Source organism: Necator americanus, chromosome II, assembly GCF_031761385.1.
Source record: "Necator americanus strain Aroian chromosome II, whole genome shotgun sequence".
Lineage (NCBI taxonomy): Eukaryota > Metazoa > Nematoda > Chromadorea > Rhabditida > Ancylostomatidae > Necator > Necator americanus.
Genome location: NC_087372.1, coordinates 33,004,017 through 33,029,045, shown reverse-complemented (window position 1 = coordinate 33,029,045; position 25,029 = coordinate 33,004,017). Strand labels below are relative to the sequence as shown.

At 42.3% G+C, this 25,029-nt stretch overlaps 8 protein-coding genes across 10 annotated transcripts; 3 read left to right on the top strand and 5 right to left on the bottom strand.

The window, feature by feature from the left end:
- Positions 1 to 3,199: 3,199 nt before the first annotated feature.
- On the bottom strand, positions 3,200 to 5,194 carry RB195_020241 (uncharacterized protein; the record flags this gene model as incomplete). Of its 3 annotated transcripts, XM_064188462.1 has the most annotated exons (3): positions 3,200 to 4,132; positions 4,222 to 4,453; positions 4,707 to 5,194. In XM_064188462.1, 3 exons carry the CDS (start codon positions 5,192 to 5,194, stop codon positions 3,200 to 3,202), a joined length of 1,653 nt encoding a protein of 550 aa, XP_064044341.1. The 3 variants fall into 3 exon arrangements, with proteins under 3 accessions (XP_064044341.1, XP_064044343.1, XP_064044342.1); XM_064188461.1 differs by lacking the exons at positions 4,222 to 4,453; positions 4,707 to 5,194 and having other exon boundaries at positions 3,200 to 4,084; XM_064188460.1 differs by lacking the exons at positions 3,200 to 4,132; positions 4,222 to 4,453 and having other exon boundaries at positions 4,703 to 5,194.
- Positions 5,195 to 5,403: 209 nt separating this feature from the next.
- RB195_020240 (uncharacterized protein) lies at positions 5,404 to 6,033 on the bottom strand (the record flags this gene model as incomplete). Its single annotated transcript, XM_064188459.1, has 1 exon — positions 5,404 to 6,033. The coding sequence occupies one exon, from the start codon at positions 6,031 to 6,033 to the stop codon at positions 5,404 to 5,406; it is 630 nt and encodes a 209-aa protein (XP_064044340.1).
- Positions 6,034 to 7,506: 1,473 nt separating this feature from the next.
- RB195_020239 (uncharacterized protein) lies at positions 7,507 to 7,881 on the bottom strand (the record flags this gene model as incomplete). The annotated part of the gene is made up of 3 exons (XM_064188458.1): positions 7,507 to 7,605; positions 7,669 to 7,777; positions 7,835 to 7,881. The coding sequence occupies 3 exons, from the start codon at positions 7,879 to 7,881 to the stop codon at positions 7,507 to 7,509; spliced, it is 255 nt and encodes an 84-aa protein (XP_064044339.1).
- A 255-nt stretch (positions 7,882 to 8,136) lies between these two features.
- RB195_020238 (uncharacterized protein) lies at positions 8,137 to 9,516 on the bottom strand (the record flags this gene model as incomplete). The annotated part of the gene is made up of 5 exons (XM_064188457.1): positions 8,137 to 8,202; positions 8,258 to 8,332; positions 8,984 to 9,082; positions 9,147 to 9,209; positions 9,454 to 9,516. The coding sequence occupies 5 exons, from the start codon at positions 9,514 to 9,516 to the stop codon at positions 8,137 to 8,139; spliced, it is 366 nt and encodes a 121-aa protein (XP_064044338.1).
- A 5,681-nt stretch (positions 9,517 to 15,197) lies between these two features.
- Positions 15,198 to 15,926, top strand: RB195_020237 (uncharacterized protein; the record flags this gene model as incomplete). Its single annotated transcript, XM_064188456.1, has 3 exons — positions 15,198 to 15,240; positions 15,354 to 15,428; positions 15,820 to 15,926. The coding sequence occupies 3 exons, from the start codon at positions 15,198 to 15,200 to the stop codon at positions 15,924 to 15,926; spliced, it is 225 nt and encodes a 74-aa protein (XP_064044337.1).
- Positions 15,927 to 18,507: 2,581 nt separating this feature from the next.
- On the top strand, positions 18,508 to 18,949 carry RB195_020236 (uncharacterized protein; the record flags this gene model as incomplete). The annotated part of the gene is made up of 2 exons (XM_064188455.1): positions 18,508 to 18,552; positions 18,620 to 18,949. 2 exons carry the CDS (start codon positions 18,508 to 18,510, stop codon positions 18,947 to 18,949), a joined length of 375 nt encoding a protein of 124 aa, XP_064044336.1.
- Positions 18,950 to 18,963: 14 nt separating this feature from the next.
- RB195_020235 (uncharacterized protein) lies at positions 18,964 to 19,455 on the top strand (the record flags this gene model as incomplete). Its single annotated transcript, XM_064188454.1, has 1 exon — positions 18,964 to 19,455. One exon carries the CDS (start codon positions 18,964 to 18,966, stop codon positions 19,453 to 19,455), a length of 492 nt encoding a protein of 163 aa, XP_064044335.1.
- A 2,706-nt stretch (positions 19,456 to 22,161) lies between these two features.
- On the bottom strand, positions 22,162 to 24,584 carry RB195_020234 (uncharacterized protein; the record flags this gene model as incomplete). Its single annotated transcript, XM_064188453.1, has 3 exons — positions 22,162 to 22,363; positions 22,589 to 22,772; positions 24,455 to 24,584. The coding sequence occupies 3 exons, from the start codon at positions 24,582 to 24,584 to the stop codon at positions 22,162 to 22,164; spliced, it is 516 nt and encodes a 171-aa protein (XP_064044334.1).
- Positions 24,585 to 25,029: the final 445 nt, after the last annotated feature.

The following is a 25,029-nucleotide window of genomic DNA, read 5'->3' as shown; positions in this document are numbered from 1 at the left end:
GCAGGTTCCTTACATATTTGGTCTTCAAAGCTTCGCAATTCATCCTAAACGAAAATTTTTCCCTGTGGAAAATAAAATCGTAATAAATAAATTTTCTAAGACGCTTTCAAAATCAATAAACAAGTTTGTTAGGTGCTGTTCTGCGTTTCTTTGCAGAACGTTTTCTGTGCTTAAAAAAAGAAGTGATTCGATTTTTGATGCGGAGATCCCAATGTCTAGAGATGTAAATTCACAAAAGAGGACGACTTTTTTCTGTTTGGATAAAAAAAATCTGCATGGCATGGAAAACTCGAATGCAGCGATTTCCCTCGGAACTCCCTCGTAATATCACAATGACATGAAAACGCTACTTACAGCATAGCTCTCACCATTCTATCGGAACCCGCGCTACTGCGCAGGTAGCTGCACTCAAAGTGGCACAATGGAGTTAACGGCTATTATCGACGTGGGACCTTAACTCATCTTTGCAATTCGGTTGAAGGATAGGGAGGGAATCGCCTTGGTTGCAGCCGGCAGCTCCATCGCGTCACTTCAAGCGCGGTGGAATTGCTTAAACAATTGCGCCATCTTTCAATTCGCTTTGACCTGACTGTAATGTTGCAAACATCACGGCGACTGCCGAAGTAAACAACGCGATTTGAAGTTTTTGCATTTAGCTTGGTATGTAATCTCTGCCGGCGAGGGTAGTTTAGCGGTTTGAGGTTCCGCTTCCTGCACGATCGATCGGAGGTTCGAATCCGCCCTAGTGCTCACCAAGCCCTCCGGGGTCGATAAATTGGTACGAGACTTGTCTGAGAGGATAAAAACACTGATTTGACCCATCGGCTAGCCACCACAAGTCATTTTATAGGTCAGTTATACGTTCGTAAACCTCAAACGATTCTGAATTGAAGTGAACGTGGAGGCGCATCCCAAGCGGATTGATTAACGGCAGACACTTTATCCTTTATCCTTTATGTAATCTCCCACGGGATAATTAACACCTAACATGTACTGAATAACTTCTTTGAAAGGACACGTTACAGATGTCCTGACTTTCAGAGCAAACAGACGATGACGCTGACACTTTATGAAAATACTGTTAACAATATTGGCTCTTGTTTCACGTACATTACAAATAACTAAGTAGCTCTTTCCTTTATGAGCGGTACAAGATGCTTGAGATTCGAAGAGTAGAGAAAAGGGGGAAAGAAAGGGGTCCCATTGTAAATTGAACTCATATTAGGACAACAAAAATTGGGTGCGATAAGCAGAATAATCAGCCATCATTGCTGTTCATTAGCGCAGGGTGGTAGGAGGTAGCGCCTTTTTCATTGAAACAGTCAAGGATCAATCCCTGACAGAATTCAGATTTTTGCATTCAGCATGAGAATGTTAACTGAGCGTATTTTTCAACATACGATGATGACGTTTCATATTATCACCACTCAGAAAAGGAACTTGGTGGTCACTATTCAAAAAGACATCTATGGCTGAAAATAATGTTGGAGGGAGGAGTTAGTCCAAAGTAAACTGCACAAATTGGGCTGTAGAGAATGAGTTTTTATCGTATTTATGCGAAATGTGTTGCTTTTTAGCTTTCTTATGTTTAATTGGAAAGTAGATGGAAAATTAGTAAATTTTTCCACATTTTTGAATTTTTCCAACTAGCTCTTAAGGTAACCGGAACATCTACAGAGATAAAAATTTTATTAAAATTAAAAATTAAATTTAATTCAAATTAATCTAAAAAAACTGATAGACTACCTCATAATTTGTAGAAAATTAATCACTTTGGGATGCATTATAAGAGAGGAGATTTCGCATCTCGAATTTTGTTCTACTTTTTCACATTTTCTCAAGTAACTAAAAAACTACAGCCACTCCGACGACGACTATTTAACTATTTTATAGATCTTCTACAAAATGCACCCTTATTTGCATTTCTAGTTTTTTTGGCATCAAGTAATGTTCGCTTTAACCTGCGAAAATCTGCACCACTCCTGGATACATTCGCAATCAGGGTCAACGTCCATCGCTAAAATCACCTTCAAATTCCATTTAGATGCTGTAATTTTATTTTTATGCATCTGCACTTATTTTACTTATCTGCTTATTACACTACCAGTCTGAATGTCCAGCTAAAACCGGACTTCAGACTTTCGGTGGTTTTAGCTTCGCTCCCCTTGACTGATCAATGAAAATTAATAGTAGTAGTGTTTTCTGTAAAATTAGATTTGTGTTTTTTTTTGAAAACGTCCTTCTTTCCTTCTTTTCTTATTATTATAAATTAATGCGAAAAATTATGGAGTTTTCCTTCTAAACGCGTCAATTCTACATTTGGAGAATAATCGACCATCAGCTACAAACACTCCTTCGATGCCTGAATAATATAGATACAATTTGAAAGCATTACTCGTAGTATGGGTATACCTCCTGATTTCTCCCAATAGTTATCACAGAATGATGTTTTAACAGAAAATGACGTGAAAGACATCATCCTGCTGATAAAGATAACGTTCCATGTCAGATCACATAAACATCTTGCTACTATTTAAGCATCCGTTTGCATGCGTGTTTCCACTTTCTGAGAACGGCATGCCACCAACTTGAGGCGAACAAAGAAGGAAATAGGCACGCGGGGGAGTCATAAAGGTGAAGGGCAAAGCGCCCAGTGGTCACGGCTATGAAACGGCTGCAACCATTTATCTTTTGCGTCATGCACACTAAGTAATTGCGCACCAATGACCGGGTCCATCGACGCCGGTGGATCCGTCGCGTATTATAGCAATCTGGCGCCGGCGCACCAATCTGACGCCGGTGGAGCCGTCGCACCCCCTTCTATAGGTATCTGGCGCCGGCGCAGCAATCTGACGCCGCAGGACCCGTAGCAACCCATTTTATAGCTATCTGACCCCAGCGCACCAATCCGACACCGGGTGGACCCGGCGCACCCCCTTTTTCGAATTTCGTGACACACAGACAAACGCACACCCACGGACTAATCTCGTTATTATATATCATGATTTTATTTTCGTTTCCGTTAGCTAATCAATTAATTTACTTCCAAAGTTTTATTTACTGTATTAAATTTTTAATCGCTAAATGAGCGACAATATTAGAGAGAGGAGAGGCGGAAGGAGGAACCGTGGTAGGTAGGATCGTGTACCAACTACACGTTTGATCTTGCTCGGCTGTTCAAAGATTGCTATCACCTTGATCACCTTGACTCCCGTTGATCTTCGAACTGGTCGAGCGGGCGCCAGTAATTCTTCCATTTGTCCCGATCGCGTGCCAGAGTAGCCCAGTGGTTCCTCCTTTCGCGTGGGACACGAAGAGCATCATATTTTTCTTTCAAGGACTTCGTGAAGAAATCTGACCATCGGGTCGGCGGTCTTCCTGTAGTGCGCTTAATATCGCGGGGAACCCAGTCGCTCACGGCTCTGGTCCAACGGTTGTCATCAAAGCGCATCACGTGTCCGGCCCACCTTATTTTACTTTCCTTGACAAACGCGGCGGCGTCTCTAATCTTCGATCGCTGACGTAGGAGGGAACTTCGAATCCCGTCCCTCACTTGCGTGAAACGGGATACTCCTAGCATCACTCTCTCAATTGCGCGTTCAATGACGCTCACCGCGTTTTCTTCCTGCTTGCGAAATGCCCAGGTTTCCGAAGCATAAGTCAAAGCAGGAAGTACGGTGGTGTTGAAGAGGTGAGCACGGAGCCGGGTGTTCCTGGTCTTCTTCACTACATCCTCGATGCTCTTGTACGCTCCCCGCCGCTCGTCTCCTCCTGCCCAGCTCGGGGTCAGGTCGTTCATCATGTTCAGTTCCCGACCCAGATAAACGTAGCTGGTGCATTCGGATATGTTCGTTCCGTTGAGCGTGAATGGGGCATCCGAGACCCATCCGTTCCGCATGAACATCGTCTTTTGTAGATTCAGCTGAAGACCGATGCATCCACATGTTTCGTCGAATTCGGTCAGCATTCGTTCCGCTTGGCTGATGCTAGGTGTTACCAGTACGATGTCATCAGCAAAGCGCAAATGGTGTAGCTGCCGACCATCAACCTTCACTCCCATGTCGTCCCATTCCAACTTTCGCATTGCGTTCTCGAGGGTGGCTGTGAATATTTTGGGTGAAATTGTATCACCCTGTCGGACCCCCTCTTCACGTCAATGATGATGTTCTTGTAGAATGGCGAAATTCCGGCCGTGAAGTTACTGTACAACTCTCGAAGTACCTTTATATATTGAGTAGGGACGCCTTGGTTGTCCAAGGCTTCCACGACCGCTTCCGTCTCAACCGAGTCGAAAGCCTTCTTTAAGTCGATGAAGGTGAGACAGAGCGGCATCTTGTACTCTCGTGATACCTCGATGAGTTTCGAAACAGTGTGAATGTGGTCAATCGTGCTGAATCCTTTTCGAAACCCTGCTTGCTCGCATGGCTGTCCTTCATCCAAGACTTTTTCAATCCTATTAAGGATTACTCTTGTAAAGAGCTTGTAGATGACGGACAGTAGGCAGATTGGGCGATAGTTGCCGATGTCATGTGGATCTCCCTTTTATACAACAACACGGTCTTGCTGGTCTTCCACTGTTTAGGAACCTTGCATTCCGACAGATAACGTGTAAAGAGCCTCGCCAGGGTGTTGATGAGTACTGGCGGAAGGTTCTTCAGGTGTTCTGGTCTTATTCTGTCGGGACCGGGTGCCGTACGATTTCTTACCGACATGATAGCATGTCGTATTTCGGACGGGAGAACCTCTGAATGACTTGTCCATCTTCCCTCAGATGGTGAGGAGGCAAGTGGACATGGCTGTCGAAGAGATCAGAGTAGAAGTCGTAGATGATTTTCTCCATCCCCCTTCTCGATGCAATGGCTGTTCCCTTTGGGTTCCGGAGAGCAGTCATCCTCGTCTTGCGACTGGCGAAGTCTCGACGGGCATAGCGGATGCTTTTCCCCGCCTCTGCAGCTTCAGCCAGCACTTCTGCTCTTCTCTCTTTAAGGTCTTCCTTTATCGCCTCTCGGCAAAGCCTTGCGAGCTCGGACGTGAGTTCTTGGTTCCCTGCGGCTCGTGCTGCTCCACGCTGGCGTATCAGCTCAAGAGTTTCAAGAGACAGGCGCCTCCTGGTGGTTTTAAAACTCTCAGCCTTCTTCGCGCAGTCGTGAAGGTGTTCGACAAGCCGGTCATATTCCTCGTCGATGTTGTCCATTGCTGAATCTTCCCAAAAGCCGGCCAACGTAGCGAAGAGATCCCAGTTGATGGTAGTCCTGGGATTTCTCTCTCTGAACTTGGCGGCTTTCTCTGCTCTCCTTGTGAAGGAAAATCTTCCTCGGAGGAGGCGATGGTCCGATCCCGTATAGAACTTTGGTACAACACCGACGTCCGTCAGGCAGAACCTTTTATTGACGATGATGTGGTCTATTTCATTACGGTACCCTCCACCGGGTGACTCCCACGTCCAGCGTAAAGAAGAGGGCTTCGAAATTGCGAGTTCCCATGGATGGTCTTAGTCGTCATGATGAACTCGGCGAGCCTCTCTCCCTGGTCATTCCATTGTAGGCCGTGGGTCCCGATGTGAAGTTCCTCCGGCGTTCTTCTTGGGCCAACCTTAGCGTTGAAGTCGCCAACTATGACCTTGTAGAAGGCATGATCTTCTTGGTAGAACTTCTCCAGGTCCATATAGAAAGCTTCGACTTCTTCTTCTTCGTAGCTTGATGTTGGAGCGTAAACGACGAAGATAGTCAAAGCTGGTATTGGGCCACATCTTCTCATCCGCAGACGTCCGATTCGGGTCGTAAGTTGTTCAAAAGAGTCGATGTTCTTTGCCAAACTCGTGTTGACGAGGACGCCAACTCCACCAACACCTCTACTGTCGCATGTTCCTAAGAACAGTTCTTCTCCAGTTTCATATACGGCGTTGAGAGGGTGACGTCGTCTCGTCTCGGTCAGTCCGATGACGTCGTACTTGATCTTCTTGGCTTGCATCATCAGATCTTCGATGGCCGCTTCCGATGCAAGCGTACGTGCGTTATAAGTACAGATCGCCATCCTAGTCCTTTTCCGTTTTGGTAGCCTACATGACTCCTGCAACCCCGTCCTACCTGGCGCTACCGTACCAGGCTTTCCTCCGGAATCAGGAGACTCTTTTCTATTACTGTGTTTTGCTTAAAAATTTTAAAACCCATGGGCAGGTTGCAAGCCTCTAGTCCCATGAGTTTCTGGGAGAACTTTCGTTCTCCCGGTGTGGACATGTGGAGCTTATTTGTTGGAGGCGACTCCAAACCGCCTCCCTTGCACCTCCCAGTCACTTGATTGCAGGCTTTTGGCCGGACCGACGTGCGGGATACAAGGATGTCATGAGTCAGTCCTGGCTCAGCAGAAACAAGGAGTCCATCCCCTGAATCCACCTGCGTCTTTGGGCAAGCGCAAGGTCGCTTTTGGTCTGCGATTAGCCCCCTATCCGCCACCCGGGGACGCGCCACGTAGCCTCGCGACTAACCGGCTGTGATCCCTCTAGTGAGGGAGATCCGTGGAAAGATTGCTATACTTTGGAAAATTATAGTAACTGTTGTTGTCGAAAACAAACCCTTTTCTGACAATAACTGTGCAGCCAAGTGTTAAGGTGATCATTGAGAAGGGAAGTACAATTCTTAAGGTCAATATTTAAACATCTCCTTCAACGATAGGGAGTAGAGTTAGCTGGAAATGTGTTCAGCTTAAGGGGATCACTGTTCACAGACATTTTCATACTTGTAGCTAGGAAAGTTGCTGGCTGGGTAACTCTTGATATTAATGACTACGAAGATCACCCTGAAAATCATGAGATTATCTAAACTCGGATGCGTGTAAAGAGGGCTCCGGCAGATTTTCGAGCATGCTTCGATCATGACTTGGCAGAGCAATTGGCGAAGAAACGTATCCTTAAAGAATTCATACTCGCTGCTGTCGGGTGGCTCCCCCCTTGCTCCGTCCACTTTTTGCCGGTCATATGTGACATCGCATGCGCGGTGAATGGCGTGCGTTCGCGAAAACCGTGAAATCGAAATAGTAGAACGAAACAAAACGATTTCACGAGAACTCGCAGAGTGATTCGAAATTCAGAGAAACTGGCGCGAATGCAAAACATTTGAGAACAATTTTCATTGTTCTTTGCGCTATTCCTTGTTTTTGTCTCATTGTTGATTCATTGTCTAAATTTAAGAACGTGAGTTTATCACTGTATCTTTATAACTGTGTACAACTGTGTAGGTACGTATTCCCAAATGGACCCAGTGCTGATTGCGGGAGGGAACGTTGAAGCAAGAAAACTTCGATAAAGTGGTTGGCCCTATTTTCGAAGTCCAGTCATTCATCAGTCACTTATAATTTCTATTAATAGTATCTATCTAGTGCAATACTGTTTTCTTTTTTATGCGTTCTTTTTTATGTTATAAAATGTTATTTGTTATTACGTTATTATGTTAAAGTTAAGTAGTCATTAGAGAGGTATTTTTTGTGTTATTAAGTGACAACAGAAAATTGTTATTGAACGTAATCTTTATCGAGTGTGGGCATAGACCCTTCTATTTTTTCGCAGCGCACTCTGTCTTTCTTTCGGAGTTTCTTCGTTTCGTTCGAAAACTGAAATGAGAAAGTTCGTCGATTCTGGTTTTTTCTTTGGCGCTGAATCATGAAGCATCGTACGCCTTCCATTCTCGAGAGAGTTATTTTCGCAACTGCAACTACGCTTCGAAGAACTAGAATAAGTTCTGTCAGTGGTGGATGGTACTTCCCCAGTATTTGTCCAAAGCACCTGAAATATTACGTCCATTGACAACTCGACAACGTGAAGTGAAATGTAGGAAATTACATGTGGTAGTTCTCGTCTACATTTGTTTTCCGCCGTTCGTGCACCATGTACTTGCACCACACCTTCTCGATGCGAACTCGTAGCCAAGTTGATTGTAAATAATTGAAAAACTTTCTGCATAGCATGTACGGAGGATAAGATGCTTGCACGGATGGTCTTCTTAGTGCATTCACAAGATGGAACCTTTCCCGTGGAAGGAAGTCTCTTCAATGTTCTCCACCATCGTGCAATGCGTCCGCATTTCTCTCTGCCTTTGAGAAATTGAATTCTAAGCGAGTTCCTCCTGCGTTCCCATGCTTGGCTTAGATGCCAACAACGTCTCTCAATAGGAGCAGCGCAAATACCCTCCCAGCTGCACCGATCGCTTCCTATGGTTGATTTATTGTTGTAGAACGGAAAATTGGAAAATGAAAAAAAAAATACCAGTTCGTAATCGACGACTGTCGTGAGCCCCAACTCAGACTGAGTATCATCTTCATTTGCGTATTCTAGGGTTTCCTTCATTTTCTCGAAGATGACCACATATTCTTATTTTCTCCTGTGTCTTGTAATCACGAAGAGGAGGGGCACCCGAAACAGAGCAATCGGTACTTTTTCGATTCCGTTCTTCTTTAAATCTTTCATTCTCTTACTTCAAATCTTAATCTGCAAACACCGTGGATGGTATACTGCTGACCTTATTCCATGTGCACACCTGACCCACGCTTTCTCCGCAGATTTGGCTTATGGGTTCCGTCATCAGTGAGTAAAAATTGTTATTTTCTCACTTCGATTATGTCCTCGGAGTAATAAATGTGCATCGTCGGCTGTTTGTGGTGAAAGGAAGTGTTTCCAACCGATAGTATTGGTAGTATTGGGAGTGCATCGGGAACATTGCCTTTGTCCGCTTCTGCCGAGCCCTCCTTTACCGCTCTGAAGACAAATGTAGGTTCGGGATTTTGATGTGGAGCAAGCCTTATCAGTCACTTGGAGTACGGAGACCCCCCCCCTGACTTATAACGTTCCTTAAAAAAAGTGGTGCATTGCTTTCATCCTTTTCTCGAACATAAAGGAGATTACTGTTACTTAATACGTGATCGGTTTGAAAAATCTAACCTTCCCACTCCATGTTTTCAATTTGGTTAATCACCAAAAAAAACTACAGCTAACCTCGCATGACATCCTATTAAATTTGTCCCTTGCCCTTTCCACTGGAATGCACTGGTGATCGAGCATCCTGAGGTCCGTCATGAAGTTATCTCCAATAACCTGTAAGTTTCAGTTAAAGATATTATTCCTGGCTTTGTTACTATGGTGTGTTGCACATGCTCACCTTTATGGACGTGTGCTTATTAATCTTCTTGCACTCAACACACCGGTAGACGAAAATGTTCCCCTTGAGAGTTTTCTTGTGGTATGAGGAAACATATGAGAGTGAGCTGCTTGGCACGTCGTACCAAGTACTTTGTAAAACCCCCTCTAACTTACTTCTCGCTGGCAAGGGAATCGAACAGGTGCATCTAGGGCTGTTGTGGTGCTACAAAGGACTGGGAGGCTTGTATGTGTGCGGCTCTCTCCTCATGCGGAACCTATAAAATGCACCCAATGAAAAGTTCAATGCCGGAAATTTCCCCGTTTACCTGCACACGATGTGAGGGCATTTCTGTATATGACTGGTTCAGCCTCTGCTCTATCGGTGCCATATAGGGGTAAGTCACCTGAGGGTAGGCACTCAGCTAGTAGGGGACCTGAAGTGTCCGATTTGAAACAATACTTCATACGAATATTTCCGTACTTCATACCTGTCCACTAGATCCCTGCAGTGGTTGATGGGGCTGCTGTTGTGGTGGAAGACGAGTTTTAGAGTATTTGAGCAATTTTTGTCAGTGGAAAGGAACTCATTTCGCAGCTTTGATGGCCACAAATGGAATGAAGGGAGATGTTTGTTTTTGCTTGTTTCTTTCTAGTATAAGCACTGCGAATCCCTCCTCACACCCTTATTGGGTGTAGGAGATCATTAGACACAGATTACGAATCGGCGATAGCCATAAATTACATTTGCATGTTGAAGATGACAAGACACCTAAACATGAGTGAAAAAAAAACTACAACCGCGAAGGATACAGCAATGAATGCCCATACAGCGTCTTCGCCCCTTACCAAAGAAGAATAACGAATCCGTAATATCCATTTGGAAGATGTGGCATGGATTATTTGGGCCATTCCACCACGAGAAGCGAAAATCTTACTGTTTCTAAGTACTGGATAATTCTCATAACCCGCTTAAATACAAGAGCAATCTTCACAGAAATTGTGACAATTATGGCAGCGCAAACTCTCTTGAATGAAGTAGAGTCCAATCTTTCAAGTCCAACATACCGAATAATGACATCATAAACTACTGCGAGGGCAGTGAAATTTCCTTCAAATTCATTGCCAGTCATGGTCCATGGCAGGGAGGAATTTACGAAAGAATGATAGGAATACTTAAGTTTGCATACAGTAACTTTACTAGAACTTTTGACTGTCAGAAGAAAACTTTACGACATCGAAACTGTGAAAACTATAGCAGCAGAATGGAGGCCATCTGCAACTCCAGACCACTGACGTAGTCAGTAATGAGCTACATTACTATCCTCTTCGACCAATCGATTTCCTTTGATCAACTGTCATTTTTGCTGCACCCAGAATTGAACTCATTGAAGAATTTACTCCATCCACAAGCACCTAACAAAACCTTTTAGAGATATTGGACAATACCATCAAAATGTTGAACTACTTGATCAGATGGAACTCGAAATACGTGGTCAGCTCAGGCGAACTATACAAGCGTTCCCATAAACACGTCCTGAGGAAAAATCACAACCGCAGCTCTACGACGTCGTCATCATACAGGATGACACTGAAAAGAAGACAATGGAAGCCCGGACAAATCATTGGATCCACTGATAATTTCCAAAGAACAGTACAGATCCAGCTGGCGAATAAGGAAGTTATGACAAGACCCATAACTGAAAAAGAAGAAGAGAAAAACGAACTGCGAATAAAGATCCCCAAAGAACCAACACATCCTATGTATAAAGGATAAGGGATAAAGTTTCTGACGTTAATCAATCCGCTTGGGATGCGCCCCCACGTTCACTTCAATTCAGAATCGTTTGAGGTTCACGAACGTGTAGCTGGCCTATACAGTGACTTGCGGTGGCTAGCCGATGTGTCAAGTCAGTGTTCTCTTACCGCTACACTACACCCACCCTTGAGATCCTATGTATACCTGTTCAAAATCCAAATTGAATTATCTAACAGCAATAACAATAGCAACTTTTACAATACTCACATGCATATCATCAAGAAACATTTGCCAAATCTTCAACTACATTTTTCCAAACAGTAACCATAGCAAGAAAAATCGTCTACGCTGACCAGTGCCTGATGAAAGGAATTGCAGTTGTTCTCTTCAACATTACTCAAAATACTTGAGTAACGAACCAAAAAGAACATTAATAAGTCCTGAACTTTTTCACCAGTTGTATTCAGCACGTTGCAAAGAAAACTCTCTCGGTTTTGGTATCGAGCAAGAAGTTCACTTTCAAATCTGCGGAAGCAAGATCCAAGGAGGTTTTTGCATGTATCGCACTTCTGAGTCGGAGAAGCGCATGAGGAGGAAGTTGTGTCGTCAGCTAAACGTGATGGAGAGAACGGAAGGACGTCGAGAGAAGAACGATGTCAGGGCGTGATAGGATGAGAATCAGAGAAAAGCCTACACTCTATAAAATATGAAATAAAAAAAATAAAAAAACTATAAAACCTCACTCTACAACCCGCGATTTAGCTGGCGGATAATTGTGCATTTAATGCCTTGTGTTTGTGTGAATGTTTTTTGTATCAATTGGAAAAACGCAGTTTCATGTTATTTCTAGGTTGATGCGAAATATGCGAAAGCACCGAACAACAAATACCGCAGCGCGGTTGACAACGTTTCGATCAGAGTGTGACAATTTTTATATTCATTTCTTATTTTGTTTCATTTCCCCTCTCATGTAAATTGTTTCGCTAAGTATGTCTGAGGTCGATCCACAAAGATTCTCCACCGGGTTCTGAATAGTTCCATTTATGCTCTACAGAGGCAGTACAACGGCAAAATTGAGATGCTGGAATATTCGCTTCAAACAGCGCGAAGTTGCAAAGTGTCTTCAATGCTGTATTGAAATTAGCTGCAGTCCACGGATTACGACTCTACCCTGATAAATGAAAGCACATGGGGGAGAGGGTCTCTAGGAGAACCTGAGCAGGAATCAGGGTGAACGGACAACCAAAAAAACTTGTGGACGACTCAGTTATTTGGATTGTATGCTGAAAAATGATATCAGCTGTGAGAGAGATATTGAGCAAAGGTGCGCTGAAGCTAACTTGGCATTCAACTCATTGAACAAGTGCCTGTGGTCAACTCATCGCAAACGAAGTCAAACTGGTCTACCGATCTGCAATTCGCCCTATCATGATGTGCGTATAGGAGACCTGAGGAGACTTGACTGATGGGGAGAAAGCTGTCTAGAGAACTGTTAGGCTACTTTTGGTCGATGGTGTGCCATAGTGACGAGCTTTACTCGCAAGTGGATGACATATGGTGTATTGGCGGACGACACGTGTAGTACCAAAAAGCTATCTTTGCTTTGGCGACGTTATGAGAAGACTGTCTGATGGTCAGTTGTTATGCGGATCCTAGGATGGATCCTGGAAAAGGCCTCCTGGTCGTAAAAGAAAGTTCTGGACGTAGGTTCTGAACGTAAGGAAGATCTGGAGACACTTAGCTTTGACCGGTTAAGACGTTAAATTCCGCGGCTAATGGAATAGCGACGGGTGGGTAGATTCTATACAAACTGTGGTTGAAGATCGAACAGGCTCGGATATGTTTATTCCATAACATGTACCATGCGTTTTTTATTCCATAACATGCACCATGCGTTTAAGTGGAGTAAGTCAAGAGGGTAGATCGTTTGTTCGGATAATCTACTGTTACAAACTCAAACTTGGCCCCACTACCACAGCTAGAAAAATTGGACCATGGGACTATTCTATTTTATCTAGATTCTGGTTTTCTCAGACAACCAGTTTATTCACAGTTCATAAACGATTCTTGCCAAAAAAAAAACTCTTTCCAAGAATCCCTGAAAATGAAATTGTCACATTTTCTAATTTTAGCCCAGCCGATTTGTACGCCAAGAAAATCACAAATTTGCCCGATTATTTGAAAATGGTCGCTGACTGCCTTAGTTGCCGAACTGCTGATTAAAATATTTTTTTCAATAAAAAAATTGTTGCGAAAGTAAAAAGGTGGAAGGAATTTATGACACAAACTAATACATTATTACAATTTTGATAAATCAACAAGTCTAGAAATTAGAGTAAATTAATGTGATTTAGGAGAACGCTCAAAAATAAAACTCAAAAGCAAAAAGTGAGCAGTAAGCAAGAAATAAACTCACTCAAAATTAACAGTGACTTGTCCTAAAAGACAATCCTACTTATTTCCTGTGGGATTGAATTGGACGCTTGAGAAAACAGATATCAAAGGATTATTAGATTGGGAATGAAATTAACTCAAATCCGAACAAAATTGTTACAGGAGTATAAGTAAATAAAAGGCAAATACCGTTCGAGGCAAAACGGAACATTAGGAGATTCCCGCCATGTGATATGACATTGATTTGGTTTTGATCTAGAGCAGCGGATCCACGATATGCTCTCTAACATTTTTGGAGGTATGCTTTCTTTAGTGGTTAGTCCACTAACTGGAAAAGAATCTACAATGGTAACTACAATGACATGTTTATTAAACTTTCCTGGATGATTGTTAAAATTCAAAGGATTTACCGTTATTATTCTACAATATCAATTTTTTTGCTTCTATCTGATAAATTAAGTTTTTTTTTTCTCAAATTGTGTGACTTTTGAAAGCATTAGCGTGATTTATTCCCAACTTTAAGATGGTATTAGAGGCGGAAACGTTGGGCTTGATAACAATTGTTTCTGATTTATAGATATAGATTTGTATTTAGGAAAAAATAGAAAATGAGAATAAAGTCTGCCATCAGATTTATATTAGCACAAGCGGACATAGAGGTAATAGTAAGTGAAGCGCAGTCCGTAAAGGATGAGGACATGACTACACGATCGATGGTTGGAAACCGTCCTAGTGTAAACCTAGCCCTTAATCCCCTCCGGAGCGATAAAACGGTCCGAGAAGGTTGAAATACTTACTTGACACATCGCCTCGCGTCCGCAAATCATTGTGAGACTGCACGCATGCTCATTAGCCTCAAGCAATTCTGAAACGAACGCGTAAGCGTATCGTACGTTTAGAGATTTTTCAATGTGGTGCAATTTATCCTTTACTCTTTATACTAAAGCCATTAACTGCTATTCTTTTCTTTTTCGCTAACGTCTCTTGTCATCTGCCACATTTTTGAGATATCAAAGTCTTCTGAAATGCATTCATTTAAGAAAGCACTTGATTCTCTGTTTAAATTTCGGAGAAACTACGAAGAATTTTTACAGTTTTGATTATTTATCTGATATTTTGAAAAACGAACAAAATGGTTGATTTTATAGGAAATTGTGGGTGGAGATTGAAGGCGGCAGCAGCTATTAGATGACCACAATATTAGTTGTATTTTGTCGATTTTTAAGACAGTTATAGATGAACATTATACCTACCAATGAATATTTCGAAAATTTATGAAACTCCTGAAACATTCGTACATCGAGAATGAGTTCTTTAGTCGTTCTATAAAACGATTCTCTATGAATAATCACAGTTTTTCTTTGGTTCCACTATTTCACAATGTTTCTCTCCTGTCACATTCTATCAATGGAAATGAATTTATATTTGTCCACTTCGCAGAATTCTTCAATGCTCAACGCATATGATCGATCGTAAATAAAGCATGCCGATTATTTCCCATGCAATAACTACTATTTTGAAATCAGTATGAATTTCCGGCTAAAGCCGGACTTCCTGTAGTGTTCGCTTCGCTCCTCTTCACTGATCAACGAAAATCAATATAAGTGCCCTTTTATAATACATAATATAATATATTATTATTATATAATACAACATAATATATTATATATATAATGCAACACGCATCTAAAACAAAAATCAATAGTTAGATGCACCGTTTTTTGTCAACGTTACAGAAGAAAGAATAAAGGCAACATGAGAGAGAAGTGTTTTATTTAGATATGGGAAACTTTTGGCGCTCTCCGTATATAGCGCAGCCACGCCATTCAATCACCAAGCTCTTCTCTCGGACTGATAAGAGCATCTATATATTTCTTTCTGGCTCTCAAACTTATCCCAGTACATTTCTTTTGCTCAGGAATGCAGAAACTTGCTGTTTTCTTCCTTGCTCTAGTGCTTCTCGGTGAGTTCTAGTCAGGATAGATTTCTGTGGTGCATAGCCAGAACGTTCTCCAGTAGTTGCAGACGTAGAACGACTATAATTCGTAGCTGTGAGAATATCCCAACTAATTACAGCTTGCGCCGAACAAAAGTGCAACGTAGACAAGGACTGTTCTCCAGGAGACAAATGCGTCGAAGGATCCTGTGCTTGTTGGTATTTTCAGCTTGTTATGTACATAGATGCGATAGTCGGAGCGGGCACCGACACCTTCACTTCCGGACTGTAGGCTAAGGGAACCCCTTCAATTTTGTACGGTTGGCGAAATGACCCTCATCACTTGAACTGGACCCGAAGAGCTAGACCCTCTTCACTTGAGAAGAGTCGGGCTCCTCCCTATCGCACCTATGGTTATCTGTATCACCTTGTCGAAGAGAGATTTTCACAAATTATGGTATCTAATTCGAATGATTTTCCATCCAGTTAGAAATTTGAAGAGATATTAATAAGTATAAGCAAATTTGAGAACCTCCTCATCTCTTGATTGATAGCGTCTTATTGCATAAAATACAAAATCCAATGTATCATCTGAATGTTGTTAAGTCAATCCGCACTGCCCAACGGTCGATTCTCCGGAAGTAAAGGATGGATGCAAAGTCCAACTGGTGGCGGATGAGAACAATTGTTCAAAGATCAAAATTGTTTGCTAGAAGGTGAAAGCTAATAAAACCTTTTTTGTGCATTACGTTTTATTTCAACTATGGGTAGCAAAACGAGATATTTGCTACCTAGCCATATGTGAAAGGATGAAACGAAAAGTAATGTCTAAAATCTAAAACAATAATTTCAGCAAAATCCGCATGTTTCAAGAACGACAATGTTCCACAATATGTTGAGTATATGTTTAATATTATATATGCTAGCCTGAACGTCCGGCTAAGCCCGGACTTCAGACTTTCTGTGGTGTTCGCTTCGCTCCTCTTCAATGATCAATGAAAACTAATAGTAGTGGCATTTTATTTAGATTGGTGTTTTTGTAACAACGCTTTTTTCCTCTTTTTTATTGTAAATAAAAGCGAAAGATTTCACAGTTTTTTTTCCTAAACGCGTTAGTTCTACACATGGGGAATATTCAAACTTCAGCTTCAAACACTCCTTCGAAACTGATATAATTTAGAGACAATTTGAAAGTATTACTCGAAATATGGGTTTACGGAAATACGGGTGGAACGTCGCATTTACCTTGCACATGCACACAAAGTTATTGTACACCAGTTCGACGCCGCGGGACCCGTCACAATCCATTCTATAGCATCTGGCGTCGACGCACCAATCCGACTCCAGGTGGACCCGTGGCACACACACACACACACACACACACACACACACACACACACACACACACACACACACACACACACACCTATTAGAATGATGTGGTGAGAATTTAATAACAGTTTTCTTTATTTTAGTTTTGAAAAATTAAGGAGATTTGGCACACAGCATTACCTCTGGAGTGACCTATTCAAAACATTACGACGTCTATAACAAACTCCATCATAAATCATTAAACTTTAAAAATGTCATTGTCACAATAAACGTGGAACCCTGGGGAGAACTCAAGTGGTTAGAAAAAAATCACGTTAGACATTTAACAGTGCGCCAAACATGCAAAAAATAAGTGGAACGATACACTGGTTCCAAGCACGTTCGGCGAATTGCGGAACGCGAACCATTTAAAAAATGCGCGTAGTAGTAGGTAAATATTGAAGCGCGTTACATGTATGTATGTAGGTATTTTCGTATGAAGATTATTGCTGGAATTATTCTTATTCTATCTACTCGAATCAATGGGACTGTTAGGTGAATTTAAGTGTTTGTGTTTTCCTTGCGTACGCTTTGAATGTTTGCTTTTTTCCATAAAAAACATTTCTATCATCTCATATGTGATGTATTAATGTTGTGTTTCAATTTCTACGAATCTTGGCATTGTAGAGTTGAATCGTGAACTACTTTTTTGAGTAGAACCAAAATTTTTATCTATTTTTATCCTGGCTATCGTGCCTTGTTCGAAACCTGAAAAATTAAACACACGTGTAATATTCCTCACCAAATGCCTCGTCAACCTCGAAGATATGACTCAAGAAACAGATTACTCAGAGATTAACATAGGAGAAGCAGATCACAACAGCGCTCAATTTAATATCCATAAAACCATGATATCAGCGGTTGTTACACTTGGACTACTATTAACAACTAATGACGATGCCCCTTGCATCTTACTCCCAAGCTCAAAACCAGCAAAGATTTTGATACAGCACCACCTCGTTGGTCACAGCGATGCATTTTCCTTTACGGTTTTTTCATGACTGCACTTTTGGCTGTCATATAATAACATTGGTTACGGTATCGATTTTATCGCATCGATCACACACGATTGCAAGAATAGGAAGTTGCTCGGCCCGACACGATTATACTTCATGCTACGATATCACAGGTTACAATGTCCATTAATTAGTCAATTGCCACAAGTTTTAGCATCCTCATCGTGTAAACTACAGCGCATGATAGAGGTTAACCAGATCCTTACGTCCGAGTCGACTCCGATCTGAATGGTATCATTCCTTGAATGGAAGAGGTTCCATTATAGATGAGAACAGCACAAAACAGCTCATAATCAATGCGCTCGCACTAAGGCGTATTGCAATGAAAGGGGGGAAGAATGATCAGTGGAGTCGAATATGGTTAGCAAAGTGGAGGCAGTGGTAGAGTATATGAAAAAAAAATTTCTCAATAATTTTGAAAAAAAAACAAAAAAACAGAAAAACAAAAGAAAACAAAGTTCTATATCTGCTTCTCCATCTTGAAATTTTGTTCTTATTGGAATTTTCCCGAGGAAGGAATAAATTCTAGATAATAAACGAGAATTGGTTAAAGGCATCACCCCACGAATCTGGGGTAGAGTATTATGTATACGGGATCTTAGATTATTGAGAGAAGGGTGATTCCGTTCATTTCTTCCTAATTGCCGTAGAAATGGCACGGAAGATACGGCTTCGAGCGTTCTGGCGCACTATTTTCTACAACGAGTTTGATAGGAGCGCGCCAGCCTTGTGCATGCGCTGCATCTTCCGGGCCGTCTTTGACGGCAATTAGGAAGAAATTGACAGAATCACACTCCTCTCCATAATCTACTATCTCGTGTACGAATACTCCACCTGTAATCCGTACCACCTCAGATTCGTGGGGTGATGCCTTTAATAAATAATGGATCAGATAGGCCCATCAAAAATGAAGTCGAAAGTGGCAACCGGTTCTGATGACATATTTGCTGATGTCTGGAAGCTGCTAGGAGATCGAGGGTCCGTGTGGCTCGCAACTCTATTTAACAAGATCGTTGCAGAACGGACGGACTCCAGACGTTTGGCAAACTTCCGTGACCGTGCCTGTCTGGAAAGGGAAAGGAGACGTTGCTGACTGCGCTTCGTACAGACCTATACGACTGCTGTGCCATACGATGATGAAGGTTTTTGGGCGTGTCCTGGAAGCTCGTCTGAGGAAGATTGTCAGCGTTTCACTCAACCAGTGCGGCTTTGCGAAGGACTGCAGCACTATAGATGCTATCCATGCTGTCCGTATCCTCCTGGAGAAACATCGAGAGAAGAACCGCAGTGTGCACCTTGCTTTTCTCGGTCTCGAGGAAGCTTTCGACCGTGTCCCAAATGAGCTCTAGAGTACCAGAAGAATATGTGCGGTGACGAAGCTGCTTTATGCGAAGCCTACCAGCGTTGTACGATCTGCTGCTGGAACAAGCAGGCCATTCCCTGTACAAGTAGAGGTTCATCAGGGTTCATCCTTCTCACCCCTGCTGTTCACACTGTGCATAGACACGATAACGAAGGAAATCCGTGGACCCTACTCTTTGCCGATGATGTCACGCTCGCGTCGGAGTCTCGAGGTGATCTTCAGAAACAAGTACAGTCTTGGAAGGATCGGCTGCAGCAATATGGATTGCGCCTTAACACATCAAAAACTGAGTACATGGAGTGGGGACCAAGGATAGAGGATGGTTCAATTCGTGTCGATGGCGCCGAATTAAACAAGATGAACTGTTTCAAGTACCTTGGATCCAAAGTGACTTCCACAGGCGACATTGATCAGGAAGGTCGAGCACGCGTTAAAAAAAAAAAAAGAAAAAGGGGAATTTTGGAAAAAAAAATCCCTGTTCGACCGAAGTAGAAGATCTACAGAACGGTTGTGCGCCCTGTTGCCCTTTACGGATGCGAGTGCTGGCCGACAACCAAAGCCTTGGAAAGAGTATTGTACGCTGTGGAGATGCGGATGTTGAGGTGGACGATAGGTGTAACGCTAAAAGACAAAGTATCCAACGACACTGTACGCTCCATCTTCGGCGTCGTCCCGATAACTGAGAAGACGATGGAGGCGCGAATGAGATAGTTTGGTCACGTCTTGCAGCGAGAGGAAGGTTCTGTTGCCAAAACCACTCTGAAGCTCGATGTTTCAGGAGTGAGGCCGCGCGGTAGGCCAAATATTCGCTGGTTGGACCGTGTGAAGCTGGATATGATAGGTGCGCGTTTGTTTACGGCTGATGCAATGGATAGAACCAAATGGAAGACAAGAGGCAGAAAGGCGGACCCTGCAACAACGCGGGACAAACGCTAATAAGAAGCAGAAGAAGATAGGCCCATTAAAAAGGCGGGAAGAGTACATTTTCAAAGAATCCATTTGAAACAATGTAGTTTCGACTCCTACCTACATGATCCATTTATGATCAATCTCCTTTGAGGTCACTCAGTAAAACGCGGGGTCAGGAAGTGAGTATTATACCGTAGGCATCAGGCTTACGAACTGATTTCCCTGTAGCACTGTTTTCTTGTCGATAATGTGGTAAAGTAAGTACAGTGATAGTGAAATAATAAAGAGAAGGTTAACTACGAGTTCAGCTAGTATCTGTTTGATTTATTATTGACAACAACTGTTAATATCAACTCTTTATTCCTGTTCGGGAAATTTGATTTGGCCTGATTTTGATTTCTGACTACTTCCTCATCCTTTATTCCTGATTATGCGAGTCTAATTGCCATCTGCACAGCGGTGGGCCCACTAATACTAAATCCACAAATCAGACAGTTGAGTATACGATGCAGGTACGTAGGAATTATGTAACTTGCACAGTTAACAACACCCCGTTTCGTCGGTTTTTTCGTCGGTATACTGTCGACCTGAAAGTGCTCAGGTCGCTCGATGGGAATGTTTAGCAAGAAATATTACGCACGCAACAACCTCTGTTGACGCATACTTTTGCTTCTTGAATAAGTACTAAAATTTTGTTTAAATGTGGATCAGGAACATTGTTTAGATGTTGTAGTGTTGAAAAGGAAAAAATCCCTCATTCTCTCTTCTTAATTTTTGATCCATGTGGTGCCGAAAAAACTATAAATAGACGTAAAAACTGTGCACGAGGTACCAACTCTGGTAAGCTATTGAACAGTGACGTATTAATGAATTCTGTGCGAGTTCTCGTCGTAGATCGAAAAGATCGAAAAGAGGGAAAAGCCATATCTGAGGATGGTAAGCCTCAACGAAGATGCGCTTAACCGCGTCAGGCGACAACCCAGTCCGCCGATTGATTTAGTAAATATGCTCATGTTCACTTGGTCTACTTAACCTGAGATTCCTGGGGCATCACCCCAGGAATATCAGGTGGTACGGATTTCAAGTGGATTATTCGTATACGGGATCGTAGATTATGGGGATGAGGGTGATTCCGTCCATTTCTTCCCAACTGCCGTAAAAAACAGCCCGGAAGATGCGGCGAGTGCATGAGGCTGGCGCTCTCCAATCGAACTCCTTGTGGAAAATAGCGCGCCGGAACGCTCGAAGCAGTATCTTCCGGGGCGTTTTTTACGGCAATTAAGAAGAAATGGACGGAATCGCCCTTCTCTCAATAGTCTACGATCCCGTATACGAACACTCCGCCTGAAAATCGTACCACCTCAGGTTCGTGGGGTGATGTCTTTAATATGCTGCAAATTTCAACGTCAGTAGTTTAAACGGAGGCCCATAACAGCCTGTTCCGGCCGAGGAAGTTCAAAAGACAATGAGGACAACAGTGAGGATAAGTTGGCACGACAGCGACACTGTTAGATGCACTTCTTCCCACAGAATTAACGATAGTGCCTTAATGCCACAAATTGACAAAATATCAAAATGCTGTTAGGAAAGGAAAAACTTTTTTAGACGTATATGTTAGTAAACTACCACTTCCATGCTTTAATTTTATTGTAGACTTTTCGCATGGATTTTTATACAAAAAGATCCATAAACACGGCATGGACAAAAATAGCTAAGTGGGGACTTTTTTGCTTGAACTAATAGCTATTTGCCCTAGCACAAATGGGAGAAGTTATTTCTGTTTGTTGCAAAACCATCTATTCAACTTTCGTCGAATTTTACCTTCCCAGATAAGCGAATTTCGGGGTGAATCCTCATACATCCATACATTTGCTTTGAAATAGATCGTAAATTCGTCAGTCAGATGGAATTTAAAAAAAAATATGAGTCTAATAAATTATGAGTTGATTATCGTCCTGAAGAAAACGGTACGTTCATTGATACATAACATCTTTGGAGAATTCATGACCGCACACAAGAACAGTCTCACTTTCGTTTTTTTCTTCTCTCCAAATGCGTCAAATCAATTATCAATCAGTTTTCATTGCTTCATTTAGGGTATCTTTTTCCTACAAAAGGAAGACCGTGTATGATAAAACGCTATCATAAGAGTTCATATGTTCTTTAAAGACATTTGCAAAGAAATTATGAAGAAGATTGAATTCACATGGAATATTGAGAATCATTTTGCAAGTGATTTATCTTAAAACCGCGACAACGATGATGAGTTAATTTGTTCGTACGTGTGCATTAAAAAATTAGTTTGAAATGAACCATGGAACAATAGTTGACAGATGATTTCTTTGCATATGCATCCACTTTTTGGTATATGATCCATTGGAGGTAAGTTTGGCCCCTTGAAGTGAAGTATATTTTGCAATCTTCACGACTACTTCTTTGGATTACTTCTTGAATCCATCCATATTCCAACCATTGAAGCAAATTACTTCCCCTAAAATGTTCCTTTTAGCTCATTCTGTATAGGATAAGATTTATCCATAAAACTTTAAACTTTTACTTTTTCAGCTTTAGAACTTTTCCAAGGAAAGTTACGATGAAAAACTGTCTTTAAGTTGTACAAAATATTAAGAATGTTTGATGATTCTTGTTTCAGGCAATCTCGTGGAGCGTACTATGGAAGCACGTTTATACAACCAAGCACTATAGTAAGACATACCGTTCATACGGAAACATTTCCAGCCTTCCTCGTCCAACCACATCCTGTCGTGGTTGTTGTTGCTCCTCCTCCACCGCCACCACCACCACCACCGCCGCCACCTCCTCCTCCACCGATTTCGTTTCACTGGGGAACCTTTGAGTTCTACGAAGGTGGTTGCTGCAGAGTTGCTCGTAATGCTTCTCTGAAGGTAGAGGAAGAAGCTAGCAACAGAACAGTATCGAACAACGTCAACACATAGTTATTTTACCGTTTTTTTTTCTCTGAAATGTAACATGTCCTTGTCGTAGAAACACTATTCCTTTCTACATTTCACTTTCCTCACTCATTTTTGTGTATTGTGTAATTAATAAACACATTTAAATCTATCTATGCAATAGCGAGACAAAGTGTTTGACAGTGCTCCGGAATATAGAGTGTTTTCTAAATATTCTATAGCTCAGTTGTCATACATTTACAGTAACGAGTGCTTGGCTATCAGCATCAACTTCCTGCCTTTTGTTTTTTTTTGTTAACAGCAGATTAATGTGGCTGCGTGAACGAGTCTGATAGCTACTTGCTCGCGATTACCCTACTTATACTAAATGCAGTTAAAGGCATCACCCCACGAATTTGGGGTGGTACTGATTTCCGGTGGAGTATTCGTATGCGGGATCGTAGATTATTGAGAGAAGTGTGATTGTGTTCACTTCTTCCTAATTGCCGTAAAAAACGGCGCGAAAGATACGGCTTCAGGCGTTCTGGGGCGCTATTTCCGACTTGAGCGCGCCGGCTTGCGCGGCGCGGCATCTTCCGGGCCATTTTTTTACGGCAATTACGAAGAAATGGACGGGATCACCCTTCTCTCCATAATCTACTATCCCGTATACGAATACTCCACCTGAAATCCGTTCCACTTCAGATTCGTGGGGTGATGCCTTCAAGCATTTGAGTACACACTCTGACCACGTACGAGCCAGGCAGAAGTTTCCCACATACTGCAAAAAGGTGCTCTTGTCGAGCACATTCCCGAAGGCCCATCCAAACAGGTCAAATACCTGGAGGAAGCGTAAACTATTTGAAGATAACTCTACGTTTCATTACGCTGAACTGCCGAACATTATCGACCTGAGGGACTCGGGTCACTCGGTGTCGATAGGCAAACTCTTAGTCTCACAGGATGTGGAAGAGTGACGAATGGATGGTTGAGAACTTCTGCTGCAGATCGAAAAGGTTTGTGCAGACCTGTGTTCAACGACGAGAGCTGGCCGAGATGCGGCAACTGCGTCAGTTAGTAATATCAGCTCACCAAAAAAGTAAAGTAGGTCAACTGCAGATTGGCAGTGGCTCCATATTAAATCATCTAGGGTACCCGTTACACCAAATGCAGTATGTAGGTGTCAACGTCGCTGCGCGTATTCTCCGCAACAAAAACGGGGGACTTGAAGGTCTGTTGTTGTACAGCTATCCGTAATCAACCTAGACCTACAGATAACTCGGGCAACCCAGAAGAATGTACGATTTTTAATTGTCGAATCTGAAAGCTGAGCAACACTTTCATGCTTCGGAAGAAGATGTGAATGTTGGAAAACGTTCTAAATAACAAGCTGTAAAGCATAATACGGTTCCATTCAATATAAAAAGATACACATGTTTAAAGGCAACAGAATATGAATCAACATCTCAAGGTGTGATCTACAAATTGGGCCAAGCATTTTCATCACATCACTGAAGCCATGGATGCGACCATGGACCATGGATGTGTGAGCTCCAAACTATTCAATATTTAGACACACTGGATTCCATACAGCTGATTCATTATCAGTTCAGAAATTGTTCAAATCCGAGCCAAAAACGTGTGATACTTTGTCTGAAAGCAGAACTTACGATATCTCGACGAAGTTTTCGTCTCGATGAAGGTGGTGACAGCACATGCTTCACATAGCGAAGCTTCTCCGAGAGCCACAATCTCGTTCAGCATATGTTGTGACAAGGCAGAAGCCGGATGTAATTTCATCTCGCATTCCAGGTACAAGCTGTTCTAAAGAATGTCGGCTATCCAAATGTGGTTTTCGTTTTATGATCGATGTATTTCACGTTAAAATTGCTGTATTTGTTGCACTAAAACCGCAGAAAAATACCTTAGAAAGTTTCCTGTTTGAGAGTAGGAAACTTCGTTTAATATTTAGCGCTCTGTTATGTCACAGTATGTTTGTGAAGTGCTGACTTATGTGTAATGTCAAATAATTGATAACGGAGAATGCAACGTGATTTTCGATCATTCACAGGTGACTGCTGGTGTAAAACGGGCAAAAACGATAGTGGCTAGCTTGCAGTCTAATGTGCATTGAATCGGTCGAAGATCCTGGGCCGAATGTGTGCTCGATCAAGTCCACAATATGATAAACCGCTGAGCTCTTTGAACAAACTGTTGAAATTGATGGATTAGCAAATTGAATTTG